General features: G+C 43.1%; 2 protein-coding genes across 4 annotated transcripts; one reads left to right on the top strand and one right to left on the bottom strand.

Annotated features, from left to right (window-relative positions):
- The first annotated feature begins 711 nt into the window (after positions 1–711).
- On the top strand, positions 712–2,781 carry smx5. The gene is made up of 5 exons (XM_084011379.1): positions 712–798; positions 988–1,055; positions 1,298–1,328; positions 1,440–1,499; positions 2,238–2,781. Exons 1-5 carry the CDS (start codon positions 796–798, stop codon positions 2,361–2,363), a joined length of 288 nt encoding a protein of 95 aa, XP_083867505.1. The 5' UTR covers positions 712–795; the 3' UTR covers positions 2,364–2,781.
- A 1,429-nt stretch (positions 2,782–4,210) lies between these two features.
- On the bottom strand, positions 4,211–19,241 carry bcl6aa (BCL6A transcription repressor a). Of its 3 annotated transcripts, XM_084012207.1 has the most exons (10): positions 19,066–19,241; positions 12,148–12,240; positions 8,349–8,520; positions 8,028–8,249; positions 6,973–7,935; positions 6,588–6,769; positions 6,326–6,493; positions 6,100–6,230; positions 5,656–5,793; positions 4,211–5,544 (listed from the first exon to the last, which is right to left on the bottom strand). In XM_084012207.1, the coding sequence occupies exons 1-10, from the start codon at positions 19,091–19,093 to the stop codon at positions 5,401–5,403; spliced, it is 2,241 nt and encodes a 746-aa protein (XP_083868333.1). In that variant the 5' UTR covers positions 19,094–19,241; the 3' UTR covers positions 4,211–5,400. The 3 variants fall into 3 exon arrangements, with proteins under 3 accessions (XP_083868333.1, XP_083868334.1, XP_083868335.1); XM_084012208.1 differs by lacking the exons at positions 12,148–12,240; positions 19,066–19,241 and adding an exon at positions 10,581–10,658; XM_084012209.1 differs by lacking the exons at positions 12,148–12,240; positions 19,066–19,241 and adding an exon at positions 8,642–10,466.
- Positions 19,242–19,984: the final 743 nt, after the last annotated feature.

Raw genomic sequence — 19,984 nt, 5'->3', positions numbered from 1 at the left:
AGCAGTTCTCTTCCCAGAAGGATATCGAGTTCAAGTGGTTTCCAACGAGGGGGTCGGGACCCTCCAAGGGGTCAAAGGAAAAATGACAGGGATCATTTGCAATTATTCCATAAAAATGTATATAATAATTTCATTTATTTCAGACATCCCTTCAAGCTTTGCTGTTTGTCTTGTGAATTACTGGATAATTTGAACTCTTAGGTCTATAAAACATACCTTGGTCCTCAGCTATAGTCATATGTAACCGATGGGTTTCATGTCGACATCGCCTCATTTTAAGGTTTCACAAACCAAAAAAGTTGGGTTCAGTTAATCCTAAAGGGTGCAAAGGCCTCTATAGTTGTTGATCCTGTGCCTCAGGACCTGTGGCCTGCTGTTTTTCCCTCCAAATGATCCAGTCTGCAAATCTGGAATCTTGCTGAGAAGCCCAGCAGGTCTCCACAGAACCCGCAGACCTCAGAAACACTTTCAGAGATATCAGACAAGACCGACTGATAAAACAGCTTAAAGAGTTATTCAGATGACTCTATGAGAGACTATATTACATGCTTTGTTTCACGGTGATGCTCTAATGCTTTATGGTCCCGCCGTTCACTTAACAAACTGCAATAAACCTTCCTCAAGTACTAAAGTTCAACGTGTCTAAAAACTCGTTAACACTGAGCGCATCTCTGGCGCCCTCGTGTGGAGCTGTTCAGTAACGTCACCTAGGCGCGACGCCCGTCGCAGCAATATTACGCGGGGTGAAACGTCATCAACACCAGACGCACAACACACAAGAAACCAGCAGCAATAATGGTAAGAAATCACTTTCAACGTGTGGACTTGTTTTCAGTTAATGTAATGTGTTATTTGTAGAGCCGGTGTGGCGTTCAAGTACTCACAGCTCGCCGTGTTTTTTAGTTTTCTAGCTAACGTCTGCAGCCTGTATCGTGGTCGACATTTAGCCCGATGCTAACATTAGCTCCATCATGTCTTGTGTTGCAGCTTTTCTACTCGTTTTTTAAGTCGCTTGTGGGGAAGGACGTGGTGGTGGAGCTCAAAAACGACCTGAGGTTAGTATTGACCAGTTAGGACATTATTTCCTTGGTTTACTCAGAACACCGTTGTGATTTAATTGCGGTAAAAGTAGGAAGAACAGAGACATCCTCCAGTTAAATGCAATGGCATTGTGGTAGTATTACAGTAAAACGCCTTGTTCATTTGTCCACCACCAGTTTAGACACCAGGGATTCATCCCGTCCACTCCTGTCCTCTGTGTCTCTGATGTTATAATAACCCTCACATCTCTTTCCAGCATCTGTGGAACGCTTCATTCTGTGGACCAGGTGGGGAATTATGATTTATTTTCCTTATGTTGAGTCGAAGCTATTGAACATTTCCATTTTCTATCCGACTGTTCTGACTGCTTGTAACGTTTTTCTGCTCGTGTGTTTCAGTACCTGAACATTAAGCTCACAGACATCAGTGTGACTGATCCAGAGAAATATCCACACATGGTACGTTTGGCTGTCAGTCGCCTGTAATTCATGGTCATTTCCGCGTTCAGGACATGTCTGCCTGAACCCTGAAGTTCTGTTTGAGAGCTGCGATGTGTTCGTCCCATTAACGGTTCAAAATACAAACTGCACATTGTTTTATCACCTTCATACTTGTTTATAAACCTGATGATGTAGATGATGCTGTAAAACATGGACTAAGGAAATGTATTTTCTCAAATCCCAAATAAACACAGAGGCGTGTGAGGATTCATGTGACTCAGATACAGACATGGAGGTCCTTGATGTATGGAATATGTAATCCATGCAGAAGGAATATATTACAGTATACAAAAGGAGTTTGTATTATGGATAGCATATTGTGTAATCTGCAAAACAGTAAATGCATCCTTTTTGTGTGTATTAACAATACTCTATGGTCATTTCAGCGTTTTATCTCCTTATCAAATGTGCAAACTGAGTTTGTGATAAAGAGGTTACCACTTCAATAGTTAGATATGTTGAGTTAGGCTTTTGTTATTAATATTTACTATACTAGATTAAATATGAAAGTGAAGGCGATTTCAACAAAACACTCACGAAACTTGTGATCTATATTAAGAATTTGAGAGTTGCATGAAATGAGACATTCATGAAGCTATCTGCTAAAATGTTATTGGACAAATTCTGTGTCGCTAAAAGCTGATTTCCAGCATGCCTAACACACTGAACAATAATTCTTGTTTTCCATTTGCCCAGCTGTCTGTGAAGAACTGTTTCATCCGTGGCTCCGTGGTCCGGTATGTCCAGCTGCCTGCAGATGAAGTGGACACTCAGCTCCTGCAGGACGCTGCACGGAAAGAAGCGATGCAGCAGAAGCAGTGATTGACCTGAAGGATGGGGTTGAGTCTGGACTGGGGGGGGGGGTCATTGTTTTTTGTTTTTTGTTTTTTTTAGTTACCTTCAAGATACACTTTGTGCAGCTCTTGTGGTTGAACAGTATTGGTAATGTTCCTGTACTTTCACAGAGAACCTACTTGCATTCCCGATGTTGGTGATCAATCATTTGCGACAGTAATAATTGGAAATGGTCTTCACCTCACAGGCCATATAGGAGGCTTCATTTGATACCGTCTTTGGTTTTGTTTAAAAGATAGAGCTCCATTAAATTTTGAGCCCAGTAGAGGTAAAGATCTGTTGTAGTGTTTCTGTTGCATGATACAAGCACTGTTGCTGGCCTTTAAAAACGATGACTTTGTTTTTTTATGCCACACAATAAAGAGCTATTTTATTTACATATTGATCATGTTATTGTCATTTATAGGTGATGTTTTGTAGTTTTTAGATTTTTAGTTTTGGCCTTCAAAATGATTGGAAGGTAACTGAAGAAAAGATTGTTTGCCATGAGCTGTCAACGGGAAGAAAACCTTATTTTGTAAATGACTGAATTAATGGGAAATAAAAGTCATAATCCCATGGCCTCATTGTGCTAAAGTTACCCAGATACTCATGTCTACCTGGGCACGGAACGGAGTCGTCCTCCCTCTGTGTGTGTGTTGCCTGTCTTGCTCTGTTGTAACAGCAGGACTGACCGCACGTGCGTTTAGTGCACGTGAGCCCACAGGTTAGCCCACTGCCCACAGGTTAGCTCGCGGCTAGCTGCTCCCCAACAGAAGTTACAGCTGGTGATGTCCCGACTGACAGCTTCGTCGGAGAAGCACCGCCGCCATCCTCTGGTTCTCCTTCAGGTAAACACGTCAGCTCTGACGGCACGTTTGCTGTAGTTCTACTGTTAGCGCTGCTAGCACATTAGCTACGAGCCGCCGGCTCACGCGCTGCCATGTTGAGAGCCGTTTAGAGGCAATCCAAATGTTCCAGCTCTAATACTGGTGCTTTTTAATCGTTCCTTCCTGCTGTATGAAGGAACTGCAGTTTCCACACAGAATCTGAGCCTTTATCTTGTGAAAAAATAAACTGCCACATACTGCTTACATTCACCCATGTGTTTAGCAACTTTACAGCCTCATTTGGTTTGCTTTGACCAGAGACTAACATCAACAAACTTCAGATGAATATATTGCTGTGTTACTGACATGGTTCAACAACTTGTCTAACCTCTTGTGCTGCTGTTCCTGTCTTTGAACCTTTTCAGTAGCACTTGTGGCCATGGCGCTCTTATTCAGACAACTTGAACTAGGCTTGCTTTCGTTTAAATCAAACAAGTGAGTAAAGGTGCTGGATGGCTCGTCAGTGGTCAGTAATTCTTTTTTTGAGCATTTTTGTAGATGGATAATACAGTTCATAAGTGAGTATAAGCAGGCATTGTGAAAAGCCCATTTATAACAGAAGTAACTGGGTGGCTTGTTTGAAGAAGAGATGGGTATGTGACTTGGATTTTTAAAGGTGGCAAGAAGAAGTTTTCAGCTTTGGGCAACATCAAGAGAAATCAATCCATGTTGGTGCTTTATTTGTTTTCTTTCCAGTTGCTATTTTAGTTTTTTTGTGGATGGTTGGATTAAGATTCAAAGTATGGTAAACAGGTTTTCAGGTCAGCCTATATTTGAAAAGGTGCTATACAAATTAAGTTTATTATGATTAAAAGTTATATATTGAGCTGTATTTGATCTACAAGTTGCATCCTCTGGTTTTCATTGTATCCATCGAGCAATATTTCCGCGTATCCAGCCCCATTTCTCGCTGTAATATAACAAACTCAGTCTGGTGTTAACACATAGAAATCCAATACCTTTATTTTACATTCATACATCTATAACATTGTACAATAATTTTAATGCAGTTTAAAAAAAAGCCCAATCCAAAAACAAGTCCTGAAGATTTACAATGATGAAGTTGCATGTTTCAAGGTTGGTGACAAGCATTTAAAAATATATACATACACACAGTTGCACGCACACACACACACACACATGGGAGGGTATATTAGGACAAGTGGTGTCCTTGAGTTGTACCTTAACGGAGCTGAATGGGGAGGGATTCAGACAGCCGAGAGAAAGGCACATTGAATACACAGTGTATGTACAAACAGAAACCTCGACACGTACACAACTTTACCGTAAGGATCTAGAACAATGACCAAAAACTGTAAACCTTCACTGATGGAAAACGAATGAACAAAATAACAAATTCATACAGATCTATACAAATACATTGAAAGCAAAATATTTTCTTGGTCATAACAAAGCAGTACCTTGAAATGCAGTTCAACACTTGGATTGGCTCTGCCAGCAGAGAGCAATCCCACAGATATAATTACACAATATGTCACAATATTTAGGCAGTTGCTCACTTCAAAATGCGCCGACAACTGGCAACGGTAAGAGTACCTCATGCATAACCTCATCAGACAGCAGCAGTCCTCTGATATGTTTTAGACAAAATCCAATTGCAACATAGTATTTTTTTCCTCCCCTCGTCACATGAATATGGCAGCTTGACACGGTGCAACATGTACGTACATCTACATAAAAATGTATAGACAACGCTATACAGCCGCAAATCTCAAAATATATGTACCACCCGTCAATCAAAATGTTTTAATACTTTCAGAAAAGTTCTCTGATATAAAATACTGTATTTTCAAAAAACAGATTGTTTACATTCCATCCTTCTCGACAAAATAAAGCTTTATATACGTACCTTCAAAGCTTAGAAACACTCCCAACATACATATATATATATATATATATTCATATCTATATAGAAACAATAAAGTGACTAAGATGCCGTAAGTGGCTCTACGTTCACATGTAGTGGAAACCCGTTTAGAATGGCGTACACAGCCAATTTATTTGTCTAATGAACACAGTGTGGCACTACAATTTTGGATGATTGTACAAGTTGGGGTCTTTTTAAATGCCAGGGTCAAGATTGCCTCCGTTAAAAACTGTCCTCTCCCTCCAGCTCAGCACGCCTTCGTCAAGTCTGTGGGGATGTCCGCCGTGGACATGCGGTACTGGACCTTTGTGTTGGTGATGGCGCCGTGCTTCTGCCGAAGATGCAACCGCAGCTGGCTCTTGTGGCGGAAGTGCAAGTTGCATTTCTCACACTGAAAAAAAAAGGGGGGGAAAGCGGTCAACATGATTTTAGGGCATTTTTTTAAACAAAGGTTATTATAGTAGGATTTAGTCAGGAAGCCAGACGGGGCACGTGGACCTACATGGTAGGGCTTCTCTCCCGTGTGGATACGCAGGTGGCTCTTCAGCGTCTGCAGGTGACGGAAGCGAGTTCCACAGATCTCGCACGGGTACGGCTTCTCGCCCGTGTGGATCAACACGTGGGCGCGGAGATGAGCAACCTGGGGGGGAAACGTGACAAGATGAAAACGGCATCGGAACAAACAAACTGTTATCAGTGAGTGAGTTCTTCCAGACAGACACGCACTGAGACGCTTCAGACAGCAGACGCATTAGTATCCAGTGTATAAAAGCCAAAACCCCCTTGAGGATGTTCTTCACTGTAATTATGGGTATTTCTGTAAAGCAGAAAATTGCCATACCCACCCGTAGTTACAATTCAGAGATGAGTATTAGTGCAATTAGCCCATACAATAGAGGGGGAGAATGTTTCCCATAAGGCCGTTTTTATGTAAGGGTGTCATTACCTGTACGAAACGAGCTCCGCACGTCTCACATTTGTATGGCTTCTCTCCTGAGTGGATGCGTGTGTGAGTCTTGAGGTTAGCTGGTCTGTTAAACTGAGCACCACAGATATTACAGCGATACGGCTTCTCTCCTGGAGAAAGAAAACAACACTTTAGAATTCAGCAGCAAAGGATAAAAAATAAAAAATAGCAAAGATTTGAGAGTAGAGGATTCTCTTGGATGTACCTGTGTGGACGGTCTTGTGGCTCGCGAGGTTGCCCTTGTAGCGGAAAGCAGCCTGGCAGCGGTCGCACTTGTATGGCTTGTCGCTGTGCACCTGGAGCATGTGTTGTTTCAGCGCTTCGTCCTCCGCAAACTTAGAGTCACATTCGTTGCAGAAGAATGTGCCGTTTTCTGTCCAGGAGAAACCAGAGTGGTTAGGGTTAGGAAGTTCCGAGTAATACTGAATCGTTCTGGATTTGTCATTTAATATCCATCACAAACTCACCACAACTGGAGTCGGAGTACTCCGAGTGCAGCTCCGCCATGTCCTCTGCTAGACGGGACCTGGACGTGTTGGGACAGACCTCGGAGTGCTGGGGGGACGGCGTCCCGCAGGACGAGCAGTTCATGTGGCTCAAGTAGTGTGGAGGGTGACTGTCGCCGTTCCTCAGCGACCCCTCCAGTGCACTATAGACACAACAAATAAATCAGATGAAATTCCAGATAAAGTTCCTACAGTTATCCTGGATTATAGAAGGAAAAACGTATACATTTATGCGACAAAAAAACCCTTCCTACATTAACTCAAAAACCCTCCCAGCACATCATACAAATCCGTTCACATGTCAAATTGCCTTTTTTTTTTTGCTGCACCTTTGAAAACCCCTCACCTGTTAATGATGTTGTTGAGACGACTCGTCTGCGGCACGGGAAGGTCCTCACTGTGATCGTTGCTCTTGCTCGTGGTCTGTGGGTCCAGGTTCTCGGAGTCGCTGGGGTGGAGGTAGGGTTGCAGGCCAAGGCGCTGAGGGGAACGCAGCCCCGGGTCCCGCAGCCCCACCTCCTCTTCCTTAGCACTCTGATTCAGCACGATGAACTTGTACTTCTTCCAGTTGCGAGATTTGGGGTCCTGCGTACCTTGCGGAGCTTGCACTCCGGCAGCTTGGGAGAGGCCAGCGTTCTTGCTACTGCTGGACTCGGTTGGGGAGTTGGGCTGGCAGTCTGATTTGAGGGGGCTCTGCGGGCTGCTCATGAGGCTCTTGCGTCCAGCGGAGGAGATTCCCAGTGGGTAGTGATGATGGATCAGGTCTTCCTCTGCCTGAGGAGCGTGATCTTTTCCTGTGTCTCTCTGGTGCTCGAGGCTCAGCACAGGAAACGCACGCTTCCTCGTGCCGAGAGCGATAGACTGGCTGACCCCCTCGTGGCTTTCCTTTCGCATCTCGTCGTCTCTGCCTATCTCCCTGGAAGCGTAGGTGGTGGAGTGAATAATGCTGGAGGCGCTACTGCCAACTGCCCTGGAGTATTCTGCCCTGATGATGTTGGCGCTGTCGTGCGGAGAACAATGCTTGTGGTGGATACCACTCTTAGAAAGGTCAGCAAAAGCGTTTTTGGCATCAGTCAGCTTGCAGAGAGGGAAAGGGAATCCTGGCATGGGAAACTGCCCGTAGAGATGGTAGTTGCTGGGGGTGTTGACGCTGTTGAACATGTTGGAGCCGTAGGGCCTCCCATCCCTGAACGGAGCTACGCGGCTGTGCAAACTATCAACAACATCATGGTGCCGGTAAGCGTGGACGTCCTGAGGTAAAACCAGGGGACTGACCAAAAACTCATCTCTGGGCAGCTTCGCAGGATCACTGTGAAGAGAACGAGGAGGTAAATAAAAAGCACACGACAGGTGCTGCTGACGATGAATTTGACCGATGTAATAAAACCTTATGCTGCCAACCTGGATTTGATGAATCTGTGGCAGGTGTCCACAACATGGTCCATCTGCAGGTAGATGGCCGTGTTCATGATCGCCATAATCAGACTCTCCTTGAGTGTGAGACGAGAGGTGTACATGAACTCCAGCAGGATGGCAAAGCCCTCTGGGTCCACCTTTGGGTCCAGACTGATGGCGTTTAGGCTGCACTTGTGGGAGTCGGTGAAGATGCTGTAAAACAGCCCACTGCAGCCACGTAGAAGAGAAACAGACAGATCAGTGGTTCATCTTTAAACCGCTGTGAGACAAACGGGCTCATAGAGCCTGAATAACAGACACACACACCTGCAAGCCATGAGAACGGTCTTGTGTGCACGAAACTGCTGTCTGTTCACCAGGATAGTGACGTCCGTCAGAATATCTCTGCTACGCAGCCGATTCAGGTTGAGCAGGACATCGCTCGCATGCCGTGTGAATTGTATGCAGCTGTCTGCTGCGCAAGCCATTTTGTCAAGTTCTGCAACAAACAAAAAAATCACAACAAATAGTGCCTTGGTTAATCATTCCTCTGTTTCCACGCTGGAGTATAGATCATCTTTGAGTCGATTAATTGGGCTGAAATTATTTAGGATCCTTACGTCTTCATCAATGTGGCAGACTAACAAACAGATGCAGCCATTCCTCCAGAAGGCGGCGCCATTTATTAAATAAACACTGTCTAGACATTTAAATTTCAACCTTTACAATCATTTCTCCCCCTCACTTTCTCGCTTCTTAAACCACTGGTTGACAAGTTAATATAACACATGATTATACAAGGTGGGAAATCCCATTCTAACAGACTGACGCAGACGAAATTATACATCGTATAATTTTGTAATAACGTTAATTATTATATTTGATTTACTTTTTTTCTCCGTACAAAGAGACCGACTGACGTTGATTTTTAACTGAATAAAAATAGCGTATATTTACACAATAACCGCCATTGTGTGTCACGAGTATTATTTTAAAAATAAAAGGTTTTATGAATCACACGTCAAATTGATCATGAGCTCGCTGCGTCCGTTTATTTCTCTGGATTTATTCTAAGGGAGAAAAGTTGAGTCAGTCTTTTCCTTCAGCGCGGCGGTTTCACCGAGAAGCTCTCTTTATTACTGAAAACTTTTGGTTTTCGTTGTTGACACACAAATAACACGCAAACTAGCGCGAGACGTCCGCGAATGTATCTTCAAAATTAACCCGCGCGGCTTCAAGGTTGTAGCCTACAAGGTTCACACACACACACACACACACACACACACACACACACACACACACACACACACACACACACACACAGAGAGAGAGACACCACAGTGGGAACGTGTAAAAACGTCAGAGTTGACTTTATAACACGCACGCGGGTTTGTGACGGCATTTTCAACTCGGTGCGAAGAATGAAGTCTGTAACTGGACGCGTCCGAAAATAGAAGCAGAACAGGACGCAGCCTAAATAGACTGATGTCCTCCGATCAAACAGCGGTGAATACGTGACCTGCTGTTGGGGACAAACCAGAAGCAGCCTCGTGTTGTCGGCTGGTAACAATTACATCTTCAGACTCTGGTTATAGACGCTGACAGTCCGTCAACCTGCCCGCTCCCAATTGCTCATTAAAATGAAAGCACGCATATATATATTTTTTTGTCAGCTCCTCACTACATCTACAGATTTACATTTTTATGTCATGGACCTACACACAGACCCTGAGCGTAAACTAGCCGAAACTTTTAAGTGAACGCTGAAGCCAACTGTGAGCGCATCTCAGTAAAAACCCTTTCAACTTGGTGGAGCAGCGCAGTGGAAACACACAACTTGATGCGTTTTACGTGTCTCGTGTGTGCATCTGCCGTGGAAAACACACACACACACACACACACACACACTCGCACGCACACGCTCCTGTCAACGCTAATGTTTCCGCTACAATGTAACAGGAGGGCTTGCTCGGCGCAGACTTTCGCGCTGCATTGAGGTAAACGAGTCGGAGTATGTGAGGTGACCCGAGGCTGCCATGCTGCCAGCAAAGTTCGTCTGACAGCGCGCGCGGCTTGTTGACACACACGTACGGAGCGGCGTCACATCTGAGCGTGTTTTACCGCCGAGGCTGCTCCGACACTGTTACCACCTCCCAACACGAGAACCATGAACCCGGGCTACGTGTCTGACGCTCCTCGCTGCGGCGTTAGACACGTAGCCCGGGCGTTATAACGGCAGTATAGCCGCGGTGCGACACGGAGCAGCGAGCGGAGCGGAAGGACGCCGCCGTCTGACCCGCTGGTTGAAGCGCGAGCGATCGCAGCGCGGCGCGGGGCGGACGAGCTGTCAAAAGCGCCGCGCGCTGCCCGCCTGTCATTGCACGAGCCACTTCAGAGTTTCGACTCTGCGCTGCTCCAACTGCCCCTCACACACACACGCACAGCCCCGTCTTCACAAACACTTAAACGGCACAAACAGCTCTGTATAAAACACCAGCAACACACAGCAGATAACAACTTCGCGCCAAATTAGAGGGAAAAAAGAATTTAAAAAATCACCTGGTAGCGCTTTCCTAGAAACTTCTTGCATCACCACTTCTAAGAACCCCAGTTCTAAGAATCAGACGAGCTCAATTCTCGGAATTTGAGCCCGAGACCGTACCACTTTTTCGTGGCAGGGGTGTGACGTTTTTTCACCTTGTGGCGAAAACAACTTATTCCCAAAGCGGTTATTTTAACGCGTTTTGCACGCGACGGGTTTTGCAACGAACTCTGCTTAAATCAAGTGTTAAAATAAGTGCATAAATCTGAATTATTTTGTAAAATAATATGGGTAAATTGATTAAAAGTTATACAATCCCCCCTTAATTTTGGTTGAGTCCACAGTCACAGGACGTCGAGCCGACGACGTCACGAGTTGCTTAGACGCCGCCCCCGAAATTCTCAGAACTAATTTATATTCCGTGATTTAAGCAATGTGTAGTTTCGCTGGCGTTCGTCGCATTTAACACACCGAGCCTAAAAGTAGCCTACAGCACACAGACCCACATCTTAATTAGCCCCACGCGGACAGGTCGATGTGACAGGCGCGCGCCTCTTCTTATCCAGAATGCAGCTTTTTTTTTAGCCAGATTTCCTGCAGGTATGCTGACTTCATAGATGGAGAATACTGCGAATCACCGTCGGGGGTTTGTTGAAAAAGGAAAGCTTTCACAGTTTTATTATTCACAAGTCTATAGGCAGTCAGCCGAGCGCGTGGATGCGCTCCTTACTCGGTTTGGTGTTTCAGTTAAAGTCGGTGCATGGTGAGATTGGCTCTTTATTAGGCGCATATACTGGTTTAATACGCGTTTGTCTTAAGGCGACTGTTTGTTATTCATAGAGTGGATCACACTGACATGTTGGTGCGATCTTCAGTCTGACATTAACTTCATGGTGACATTGATAACTTGTTGCATCACCAGTTAGAGGAGAAGAGGGGTTTGGTTTCTGATCCAGAATGAGGCTTGTGGGCTTTGGTGTAGAGGTTGTTCATGTTGCCATTATACATATGGTGAAATGTAACTTCGTGGTGTTTTTGTGTGCCTCCTCCTAAAAACACAGTTCAGCCTGTGACCTCAGCCTCTTGTCACCTGAACTTGTCTTTTGAAATATGTTTTTGACTGAAAGCAGAGGACGCCTGTGAAATTGGCCAAAAACAAACAAAAACATTGCTCATTGAAATGCAAAGTGAAATTTTCCTCGAAAATTAATTGAATGCATTGCTGTGCTTTCTATTTTCTTCCCCTCTTCTACCATTGAATTTAAGGCATGTGTACTCCCTGTTGCATCATTTCTCAGTCGGATGAGAATAAACTGTTTTTTGTTATTCTGTTTTTTTTTTTACTTTTCAGCTTACTGGTGTTGTGTTTCACTTGTATTTGGAAAAATATCTGCAGACAGGCTTTCGGCACTGCAGAGAAGTGGAACTATGTAGTTATATTTTCTTCCTCGCCTTGAGATGAAAACTAAGAATTTGCATATCTTTTACCAGTTCATGGATGGCTTGTGATGCCTGGTTAGGGGATGTTTATTGTAAGACAGCATCTGAGAATTAATGAGTTGTGGCCGAGTATCGGTGACTCACCTTGGAAACTTTGTTTGTGGTGATTCCAGACCACAGAGTCTCCGTCCTTTCTCATCCCGTTCACTCCTTGGCACAGCAGGAGCATTTGCTGAGCTGATGGTACACGACAAACACAAGTTTACACAATTAATTATTAGTTAACATGACAAACGTGAACGTGCACACTCAATCATGTAAAACTCTCCTTCCTAAATCATACATCTTCAGTAGCTTTAATGCTAAAAAAAATCACAAACTGCATCTCCGGTTAGATTTGATTGCTCTGGTGGCATTTGATCTATTAAATATTGCAAGAATTAAGTTGATGTTGGTACCATATAAAGCTCTGTTGGCAAACAGAGCTCAGTGTTATTTATTTAGTAACACGGCAAGTGTGTTCCAAAATACAGTCTTGTCATCTGTCTTTTATTACTGTAATTTGTATTTTATTTTGGTAAATTATCCACATTGGGACTTTAAATACTCCGCACCTACAGATAATTATATGTTTTAATAAGTCTGTGAGGAATATGTTGTAACTCAGTTTTGTTTTAATGAAGATGAACAAGTGGAAAATACACATTTGCACTGAGATTATCTCTGGTGTTAAATTATTTTTCTCTTGATTAGCATGAAGAGGTTTTATTTTAATTTTAAAAAGACACAATTTGAGATAAATAAAAAAATATGAATAAAGACTTGATACCAGTGTCGTTACACAATAATAGTAACACGAGGTTTAATTAGCATGAGGGACGTTTGAGCAGCAGTTCCCTTTGTCAATCAGGTTACAACAGACTGTTATTAAGCTCCTTTCTCTTCCTTTTCCTTTTAACCCTTTAAGTGACGCCACACTCCGCTGTAGCGGAGGCCACATTTCCCCGTGGATTGCCCGAGCATCCGCCCATCTGGATCCGGCATCCCACTAAAAACACTCCAGGTGTTTATAAACCATTGAGGGGGGGATGGAGAGAAAAAAGTCTCCAAAATAATTAAGACGCACGTTTTCACAGCAACCTCCGATTCAGCACTGCCAAATAAAGACTGTGTTGAGCTCCAAACAAAGAGCAGCGTCAACTTTATTTCAATCCACTTGGGGGATGTTTAAGGCGCTGCAGCACAGTTATGCATAATGCACGGCCATAAAGCATCCAGGAGTTGGGAGAGAGATGTGTAATTTACCAAGGCCCCATGCTGGGCCCGGCTATAGAAGGATGAGATAATTACTGCAAATCCTTGGCAAACTTTTAACTCAACCAATTCCTAGCAAAAAATAAATGACCCACTTACACAGAGGACAGAGAACGAGTGCGGGGTAGCTGATCAATATCTGTCTGTCTGAACCGATAGGAATATCATTGTCAACACTTAATCCTTGATCTCCGTTGAGGCTGCATAATCAGCCAGCGGGTCATGACGTTAGGGCCCTGGTCCCTTTGTGCCGGCAGCACGCTGTTCAGAAACAATCAGAGGTCGTGACGGTGATTCGAGTCCGCGTGGCCAGTAACAGCTGCACATTAAAATACATTTTTTAAGAAATAAAAAAAAGCTTACACGCTTCTGACACAGTGTGAAGACGTCTCTAAGCCGTATCATTGCCTACACTCGGTGCACGATAGGTCACTGAATAGAAATGCCCACTGACAAAAGCCCGAGGCCCGGAGGTTGCCTCACTCTTTTTTTTTCATAAACTGTACACTTTTGTCTCGTTTCACAGCAAATTTCTGCCAACTTCAGTGTTCATTGTCAGCAAAGATGTGAGTGTGTGGAGTTTTGTTCTGAGAGGCATGATGCAACCGAGCTGTAACACCAAACAGATAATGCTGTTAGCTACAGAGGTCTTTTTAGTTCCTTTCTTTAAAAGAATTTCTTTTTTACATTGTTAAGTTTCACTTTTTTTAAACTCTGGTGCATCCCAGCAGCAGTTTCTTCATCTTTTGTCCACAACAAAGTCGCCCTTTGTCAAACACCGTTCCTGCTGCAGGTTGTGACGCGGCGACGGTGTGTGTAGAAACCCATAAAAAGTCTTTGTCTATAAAAAGATTTGTTCCTCTCGTCTTATTCTATGTATTTATACGTTTTCCTTGATCGTCTATTTGTGCAGATCATTGAAAACAAATGATATGCATAATTTATAACGTCAGTTAAGGAACACCGCGTGTAATAAATAGATGCAGTGAAAAATTCACTGATGCTACTTCAAAAGATTTCCCCGAGCAGGTAATGATGAGCGCACTTGACTTGGAAGCTTGCCTTCTTGCCTTCTTGCCTTCTTTTAATTAACAGGCAAACTGGAGAGTTTTTCTCTGACATGAAATCCTGTCTGTTTGCAACGATGCTGCTCGTCTCTCCGCTCCAGGTTGAAAGATGGCTTTCATCCCACATGACACGACAGGCGCCGGTCAACTTCAGAGGTTTTGGGCTATTTTGCTTCCAGAGGTTTTGGGCTATTTTGCTTCCATAACACCTCTATTTTACCGCTTTGTCTGTTTGCATCTGGAGATTTCTCCTAAATTCACCAAACCCTTTTAGAAATGCCTCATTTGCATATTTAAGGAATTGTCTTTATATAATAAATCAACTGGGAAGTTTAATTGTGATATCTTTTTGTAATATTTTTACTCTATAGTGTCTTCAAATGTGTTTAATTTTTCAGTCCAGGCTGTTCTCTAAAAAACATTTTTTATTTGTTTTATGATCTGTTTGCATCTGGAGATTTCTCCTAAATTCACCAAAAATATTGATGCATCTTTTAACATTTCAGAAAACTTGCAAAACAAAAGAAGAATCGCCTAAATCTTAATGGTGATATGTTTTAGTTAAAATGTTGAACTAATAGATATCAAAGAGGAAGATTAGTGAATAATAGAGAGATTCACTGTCCTTTGGATTTTATTTACTAGCGTTAATACAATTGTGAGTGTGAACTTTCTGCCAGCGCCCTTTATTTAGATAGTTTCCCTCTTCTCGAATACATAAATATTGCACATGTATTGTAAAGCAGCAACAGCAGAACAAGTGTTTCAGCTCCAGTGGTCAATAAGGAAGCTCCCTGGACATGTAAAGGCTTACTGTTTTCATTCTGCTTCATCACTTATTTCAAAAAGGGAAATACACACATGCACACAAATAAAACAAACAGACTTTGGAGTAAGTTTCTGCAGTGTGCCTGTGTGGATAACCTTGAGTTCACCAGCTCGCTTGTGTAAGCTACACGCTACGGTTCGAGGCATGTTAGTCGGCTAGAATTCCAATTTCATCGAATCAAAGCATGTAGATTCAGGACTTTCTCAAGGCCAGCTGAGAGGAGCCAGGAATGCAGCCTGTGGAGTCCAACTTGATGGAATTTTCCACGCATTCCTGAAACAGTCGCTCGCCAGTGTGCCATCTGCTGGATGATGGGTCAGTTGCTTTCACAAAACATGGAGGACATTTTCAGTACAAGTGTGCAGTAATAGCTACCAATCCTTACAAATCTTCACCCACCCCTCCCTTTTCTCCCACATGCCCAGGGCTGCAAAATACTGGAGCTCCAAGAGCACATGAAGAGGAGTTGTTAGATTTGGGACAACTTCTGCACAGATTAGTTTCAAAGCCGAGTTATGTGTCTCTACAGGGATACGGCTGGGTATTTTAACAGAGGTATATCCACTCTCAGTGATAGGGAGCTTTTAAGCGCAGAGATCCGACCGGTAAACAAGTGGGTCTTATTTCTTTGCACCACCCTCAATAATGATCCAATAAGAATCATCTGTCTGAATCAGCCCCCTTTTCCTGCACCGCTGTCACAACACCTAGTTAGGATCCAGCTAGACGTGGATCATAGCATTTATTTTTGTCTTTGGCTTTATGGACGTGTACCTTCCTGCTCCAGCAGTGTTTACCACACAGGGGCACATTAGTTAGTTTGTGTCAGTAACCAAAATAATGGAGACATGGGTTTTTTTTTTATTAAAGGACAGTTCACCCCAAAATCAAGAATACTTGCCCACAACAAAGAGATGTCTGTCCTCCAACCTGGTTGTGAGCAGTTTCATGTAGGAACTACAGTTACAAGACAGTACTTCCTCCACGAAACTGTTCACAGCTAGCTCTGTGCATTATCTTGAGTAAACCAGGTCGTGATTTCTGGAAAGAAACTTGCTCTTGAGTTTTTAGAAAGTATTCATTTTAAGCTGAGTGCCATGTCCCTCATATTTGAAGAAAAGTCTATCTAGACTAATAAACAGAACCACAGGTTAGAGGAACAATGTGTTTTAACTGTCGCTTTAAATTGTTAGCTAAGAGAGTGTAAATAAATCATAAACAGTTAAAATAATTATCTACAATAAGGTAAAAAATAATGAGTTAAACGTAATGCACAAACCATTTATATAGATATGCAATGGCGAAACAGCTGATGGATAAATGGTTGAAACGTTCAGCTTTTGTCGCTCCAAGTGGTAAATCGCAAGAATGCAAGCTTCACCAAATTGACCTCATAATTGAGCATTAAAATATATTATATAAACGGTGGATATAACATATTCACTTTAGAGCTACTTTACAGGTAAACGTGCTTGCTTACATGCCCAGAGGTTTCTCACTCTGATTCAACATAATTGGGGCGTTGTTCAGCACTTCTTACAGAGAAAAACCCAACCCAGAAATGACCTCCAGTGATTTTAAGACTCTCAGATTCCCACTGATGCAGAGGTGACACATATAAATAGAACTTTGTGCAAATCAGAGCACGTTAACCTCGTATTTCAAGCTTGCCATTTGCACTGTTTAGGCAACACAGGGAGCATCTCCTCTGTATTTCCACCGTACTGGTGTGATCTTCCAGTGTCAACATGTTTATGGTGATATGAACTATAGAGGCCACTAAACCTGTTTGAGTTGCTGTTTGTATTACTGTATATTCTGGACTGGATGCTAGAAGTCCTCACTCTGGTCTTGTTATTGAGGACTACGTGAGTTGTTGCAGCTCTCTGTTTCTCTCTCGTCTGCCACTGCACTCTGGCCCAATTTCGCTTTCAACTACATGAAATTCTCCTGCGTGACACTGCTCCCACTGTCAGGTCAAAGTAGCAGTCTGCATCTAATGGCAGCTGCTAATACAGGTCTACAGGCGGGTTAAACAGGAACGACACACAAAGCAGCAGCAGCCGCCGCCGCTTAAAACATCCACCACCTCTCTGTCTCTACAGCTGCTGTTAAAAAAATCCTCAAATGTGGATTGCAATTCTGGGTAAAGCATTGTTACATGAAACACCTCCTTACATGTAGAGGTCAAACGGAGCGCAGTTACGTTCGAAGACCGTTTTCAAAGAGGGGCTGGAGATGAGCTTTCATAATTTAATTTCATGAGAGAAATCTGGCGTTAGCCCTCAGTGTATTTCGGTAGCGATCATCATCAAACGTTTGCAGACTCCATTAGTATATAGGTGTATTTTTTTCCTCCAGCCAAAGCAGTAAATGGGTTTAAATCTAACATGGAAACATGGGATTGGTGAGGATGAAAGCAATCCCACCAAACCCCAGAAGTCAACTGCTTTACAGAAAAAAAGGAAAAAATTCAAAGTCTGGTTCCTGACATGGATTCAAGAAGAGGTCATTTAAACATTTCTATGAAATAGAAGGTGGAATATATGCATTAAATGCAGATGTACATTAAAATTATTAATTTGTAAACAAATAAAACAATAAAGAAATAAATGAATTTTCCTTTTTTTTATCCAGTTCCTGAATAATCAATATTTTTCTGACTTCTCTGTGCCCACCCCTTTATTTCATGAAGCCAGACGGTGCTTTCTTTCAACTTCTCAATTCTGGAAAACCTCCCACTCTTTATGTTTGCTAGAAACAAATCAACTCATATAACCATCAGGCCTCATTAATCTGCATTTGTGCATGTTTGAAATGAAGAAATTAGCATTTGTGTTTGTTTGTTTGGGTTACAGTTTATTCGCACTAATGCAGCACAGTTAACAGCTACAGTATCCCTCAGTGCTTTCATTAAAAGCACGCCCAGGAAATGCCAGGTGGAAGTGCTGATGCAAGAAAGCGGAGTGACGCCTCCTGTGCTCGACACTTTTGCATAATTGTTATCTGCTCTACATCTCGCACGCAGACGCTCTTGATATCTGCTGCACTTTGAAATATTCCGTGTGCAGTTGCACCGACCGTTATATAGATTGCAATGTGTATTAATGATCTGTTTTTGAGTGTGAAGGAGACTTTTGATGGCCTTTTTGCATACAGTTTACCTCCATCACTCACCTGTGCTTTTGTCTTTTGATGTGGAAAGGGTACAATGCACGTGGAAATCACAAAGGTCCCTCAAATCACACAGCTGCAATGTCTATTTTACATGTTTTTACATACTGCAGATAAACCTGCGAGGGCATTAAGTATTGCATTCGGTGCTCCCATGTGCTTATCAGATGTCAGTTGTTTTATCGTGGCCCCTGTCAATGTTACTTTGCATGCTCGTCCTTGTTAATTTTGCGGCCGAGCAACGATTGAGCAGTATATTGATCTGATCTCTGAGATGAGCTCTGCATCACACAAGCACTATGGAAATATAATGTTGTTTCACTTATTTTGGTGCAGGAGTTAGCGAACCGCTGTTTCTGGCCTTTTCTGGGAGAATATTTGTTCGTCTAAGAAAAGAATGTGAGCTAGATAAATGAAAATGATGTATTTCTGGTAACGATACAAACAGTTTTGAATATAAGTTCTTAACTGGAAATAAAATGCCTTGTGAAGCATTAGTAATGTAGAAATCCAAAATCCTAGGGCAAGTCAAGTATGTCAACTTTCCTAAATGTTGAAATTTCTTTAATTTTTTTATTTTATTTAAAGGAATTTTTATTACGCTCCACATTAATTTTGATCTCGCCAGCGTTGACATATTGTCGTAAGTTGTGCAGGTGTTGGGAAAAGAAGCCTCACCTTTTTTCTGCTGGAAGGAGTGAGGCATGTTGGGATCTGTAGTGGCAATCAGGAGGAAGTGCTGCTCCTTGGAAGTCAACGCTGTGAGTCCCAGTTCAGGAAGCGAAGGGCCCTCTACTGCAGCTCCAAAAGTCTTTTCAGTGAGCCGTGATCAATCAACTCTTCTACCTGACACTGTTTAAGATCCAGAGCTCTGCACAACACAACCCGCCTCACTGTTTTCAACCAGATTAGATTTTTCTGGCAAGTCGCTGGATGTTCCCGGGATGCAGAGTCTGACTGGTGCCCGAGCCTCCTCCTGAGTGGCAGCTAAAGCTGGAGGGATGAAGCAGTCTTCAGTGCAAAAGGGCACTGAGTCTGTATCTGGCGGTGGCGGAGCAGCTCTGGTGAAGCCTCATGTCTGTCAGTGTTCAGCAGGGATGGGAACGCTTGTGGAAAGGCGTGCACGGCAGCGGGGCTGAAGTGAGTCAAGTCGACTGAGCGCGCTTCATGTTAGTGAAACGGTCCACAGGGCATCTGTGGCTCTCTGAGCTGATAGGCCGCCTGCACTCTAGCGTTCATTGATTGTAGCACTCAGTCGCTCCACTTTTTTCCACGAATGCTAAAAAACCATGGGGCAGGCTCAGTTTTTGGAGGAAAAAAAATAGGAGAAGAGATTAAACAGCCTGTAAAATAATCCCGGTTTTCCTATATATAATTCATTTGAACGAAGAGTCTAAAATCCCATTAAGCCACAGGAGCACAAACCACCGACTAGCAGTGCCTTTAATGTGAAGGAACTCTTGGAGCTCAGGCCATCTGCCAGATTAGTTTTTCATATACGCCAATGACACATTGTTTTATAAACAGAGCTTTTATACAACAAACATTTCAGTGTCCTAGAGCATTAATCTACCTAAGCTTATCTCTATCCATGGAA

The sequence above is a fragment of the Eutrigla gurnardus genome, assembly GCF_963514095.1.
Source record: "Eutrigla gurnardus genome assembly, chromosome: 6".
Classification (NCBI taxonomy): Eukaryota; Metazoa; Chordata; class Actinopteri; order Perciformes; family Triglidae; genus Eutrigla; species Eutrigla gurnardus.
This window is presented reverse-complemented; position numbering and strand designations above follow the sequence as displayed.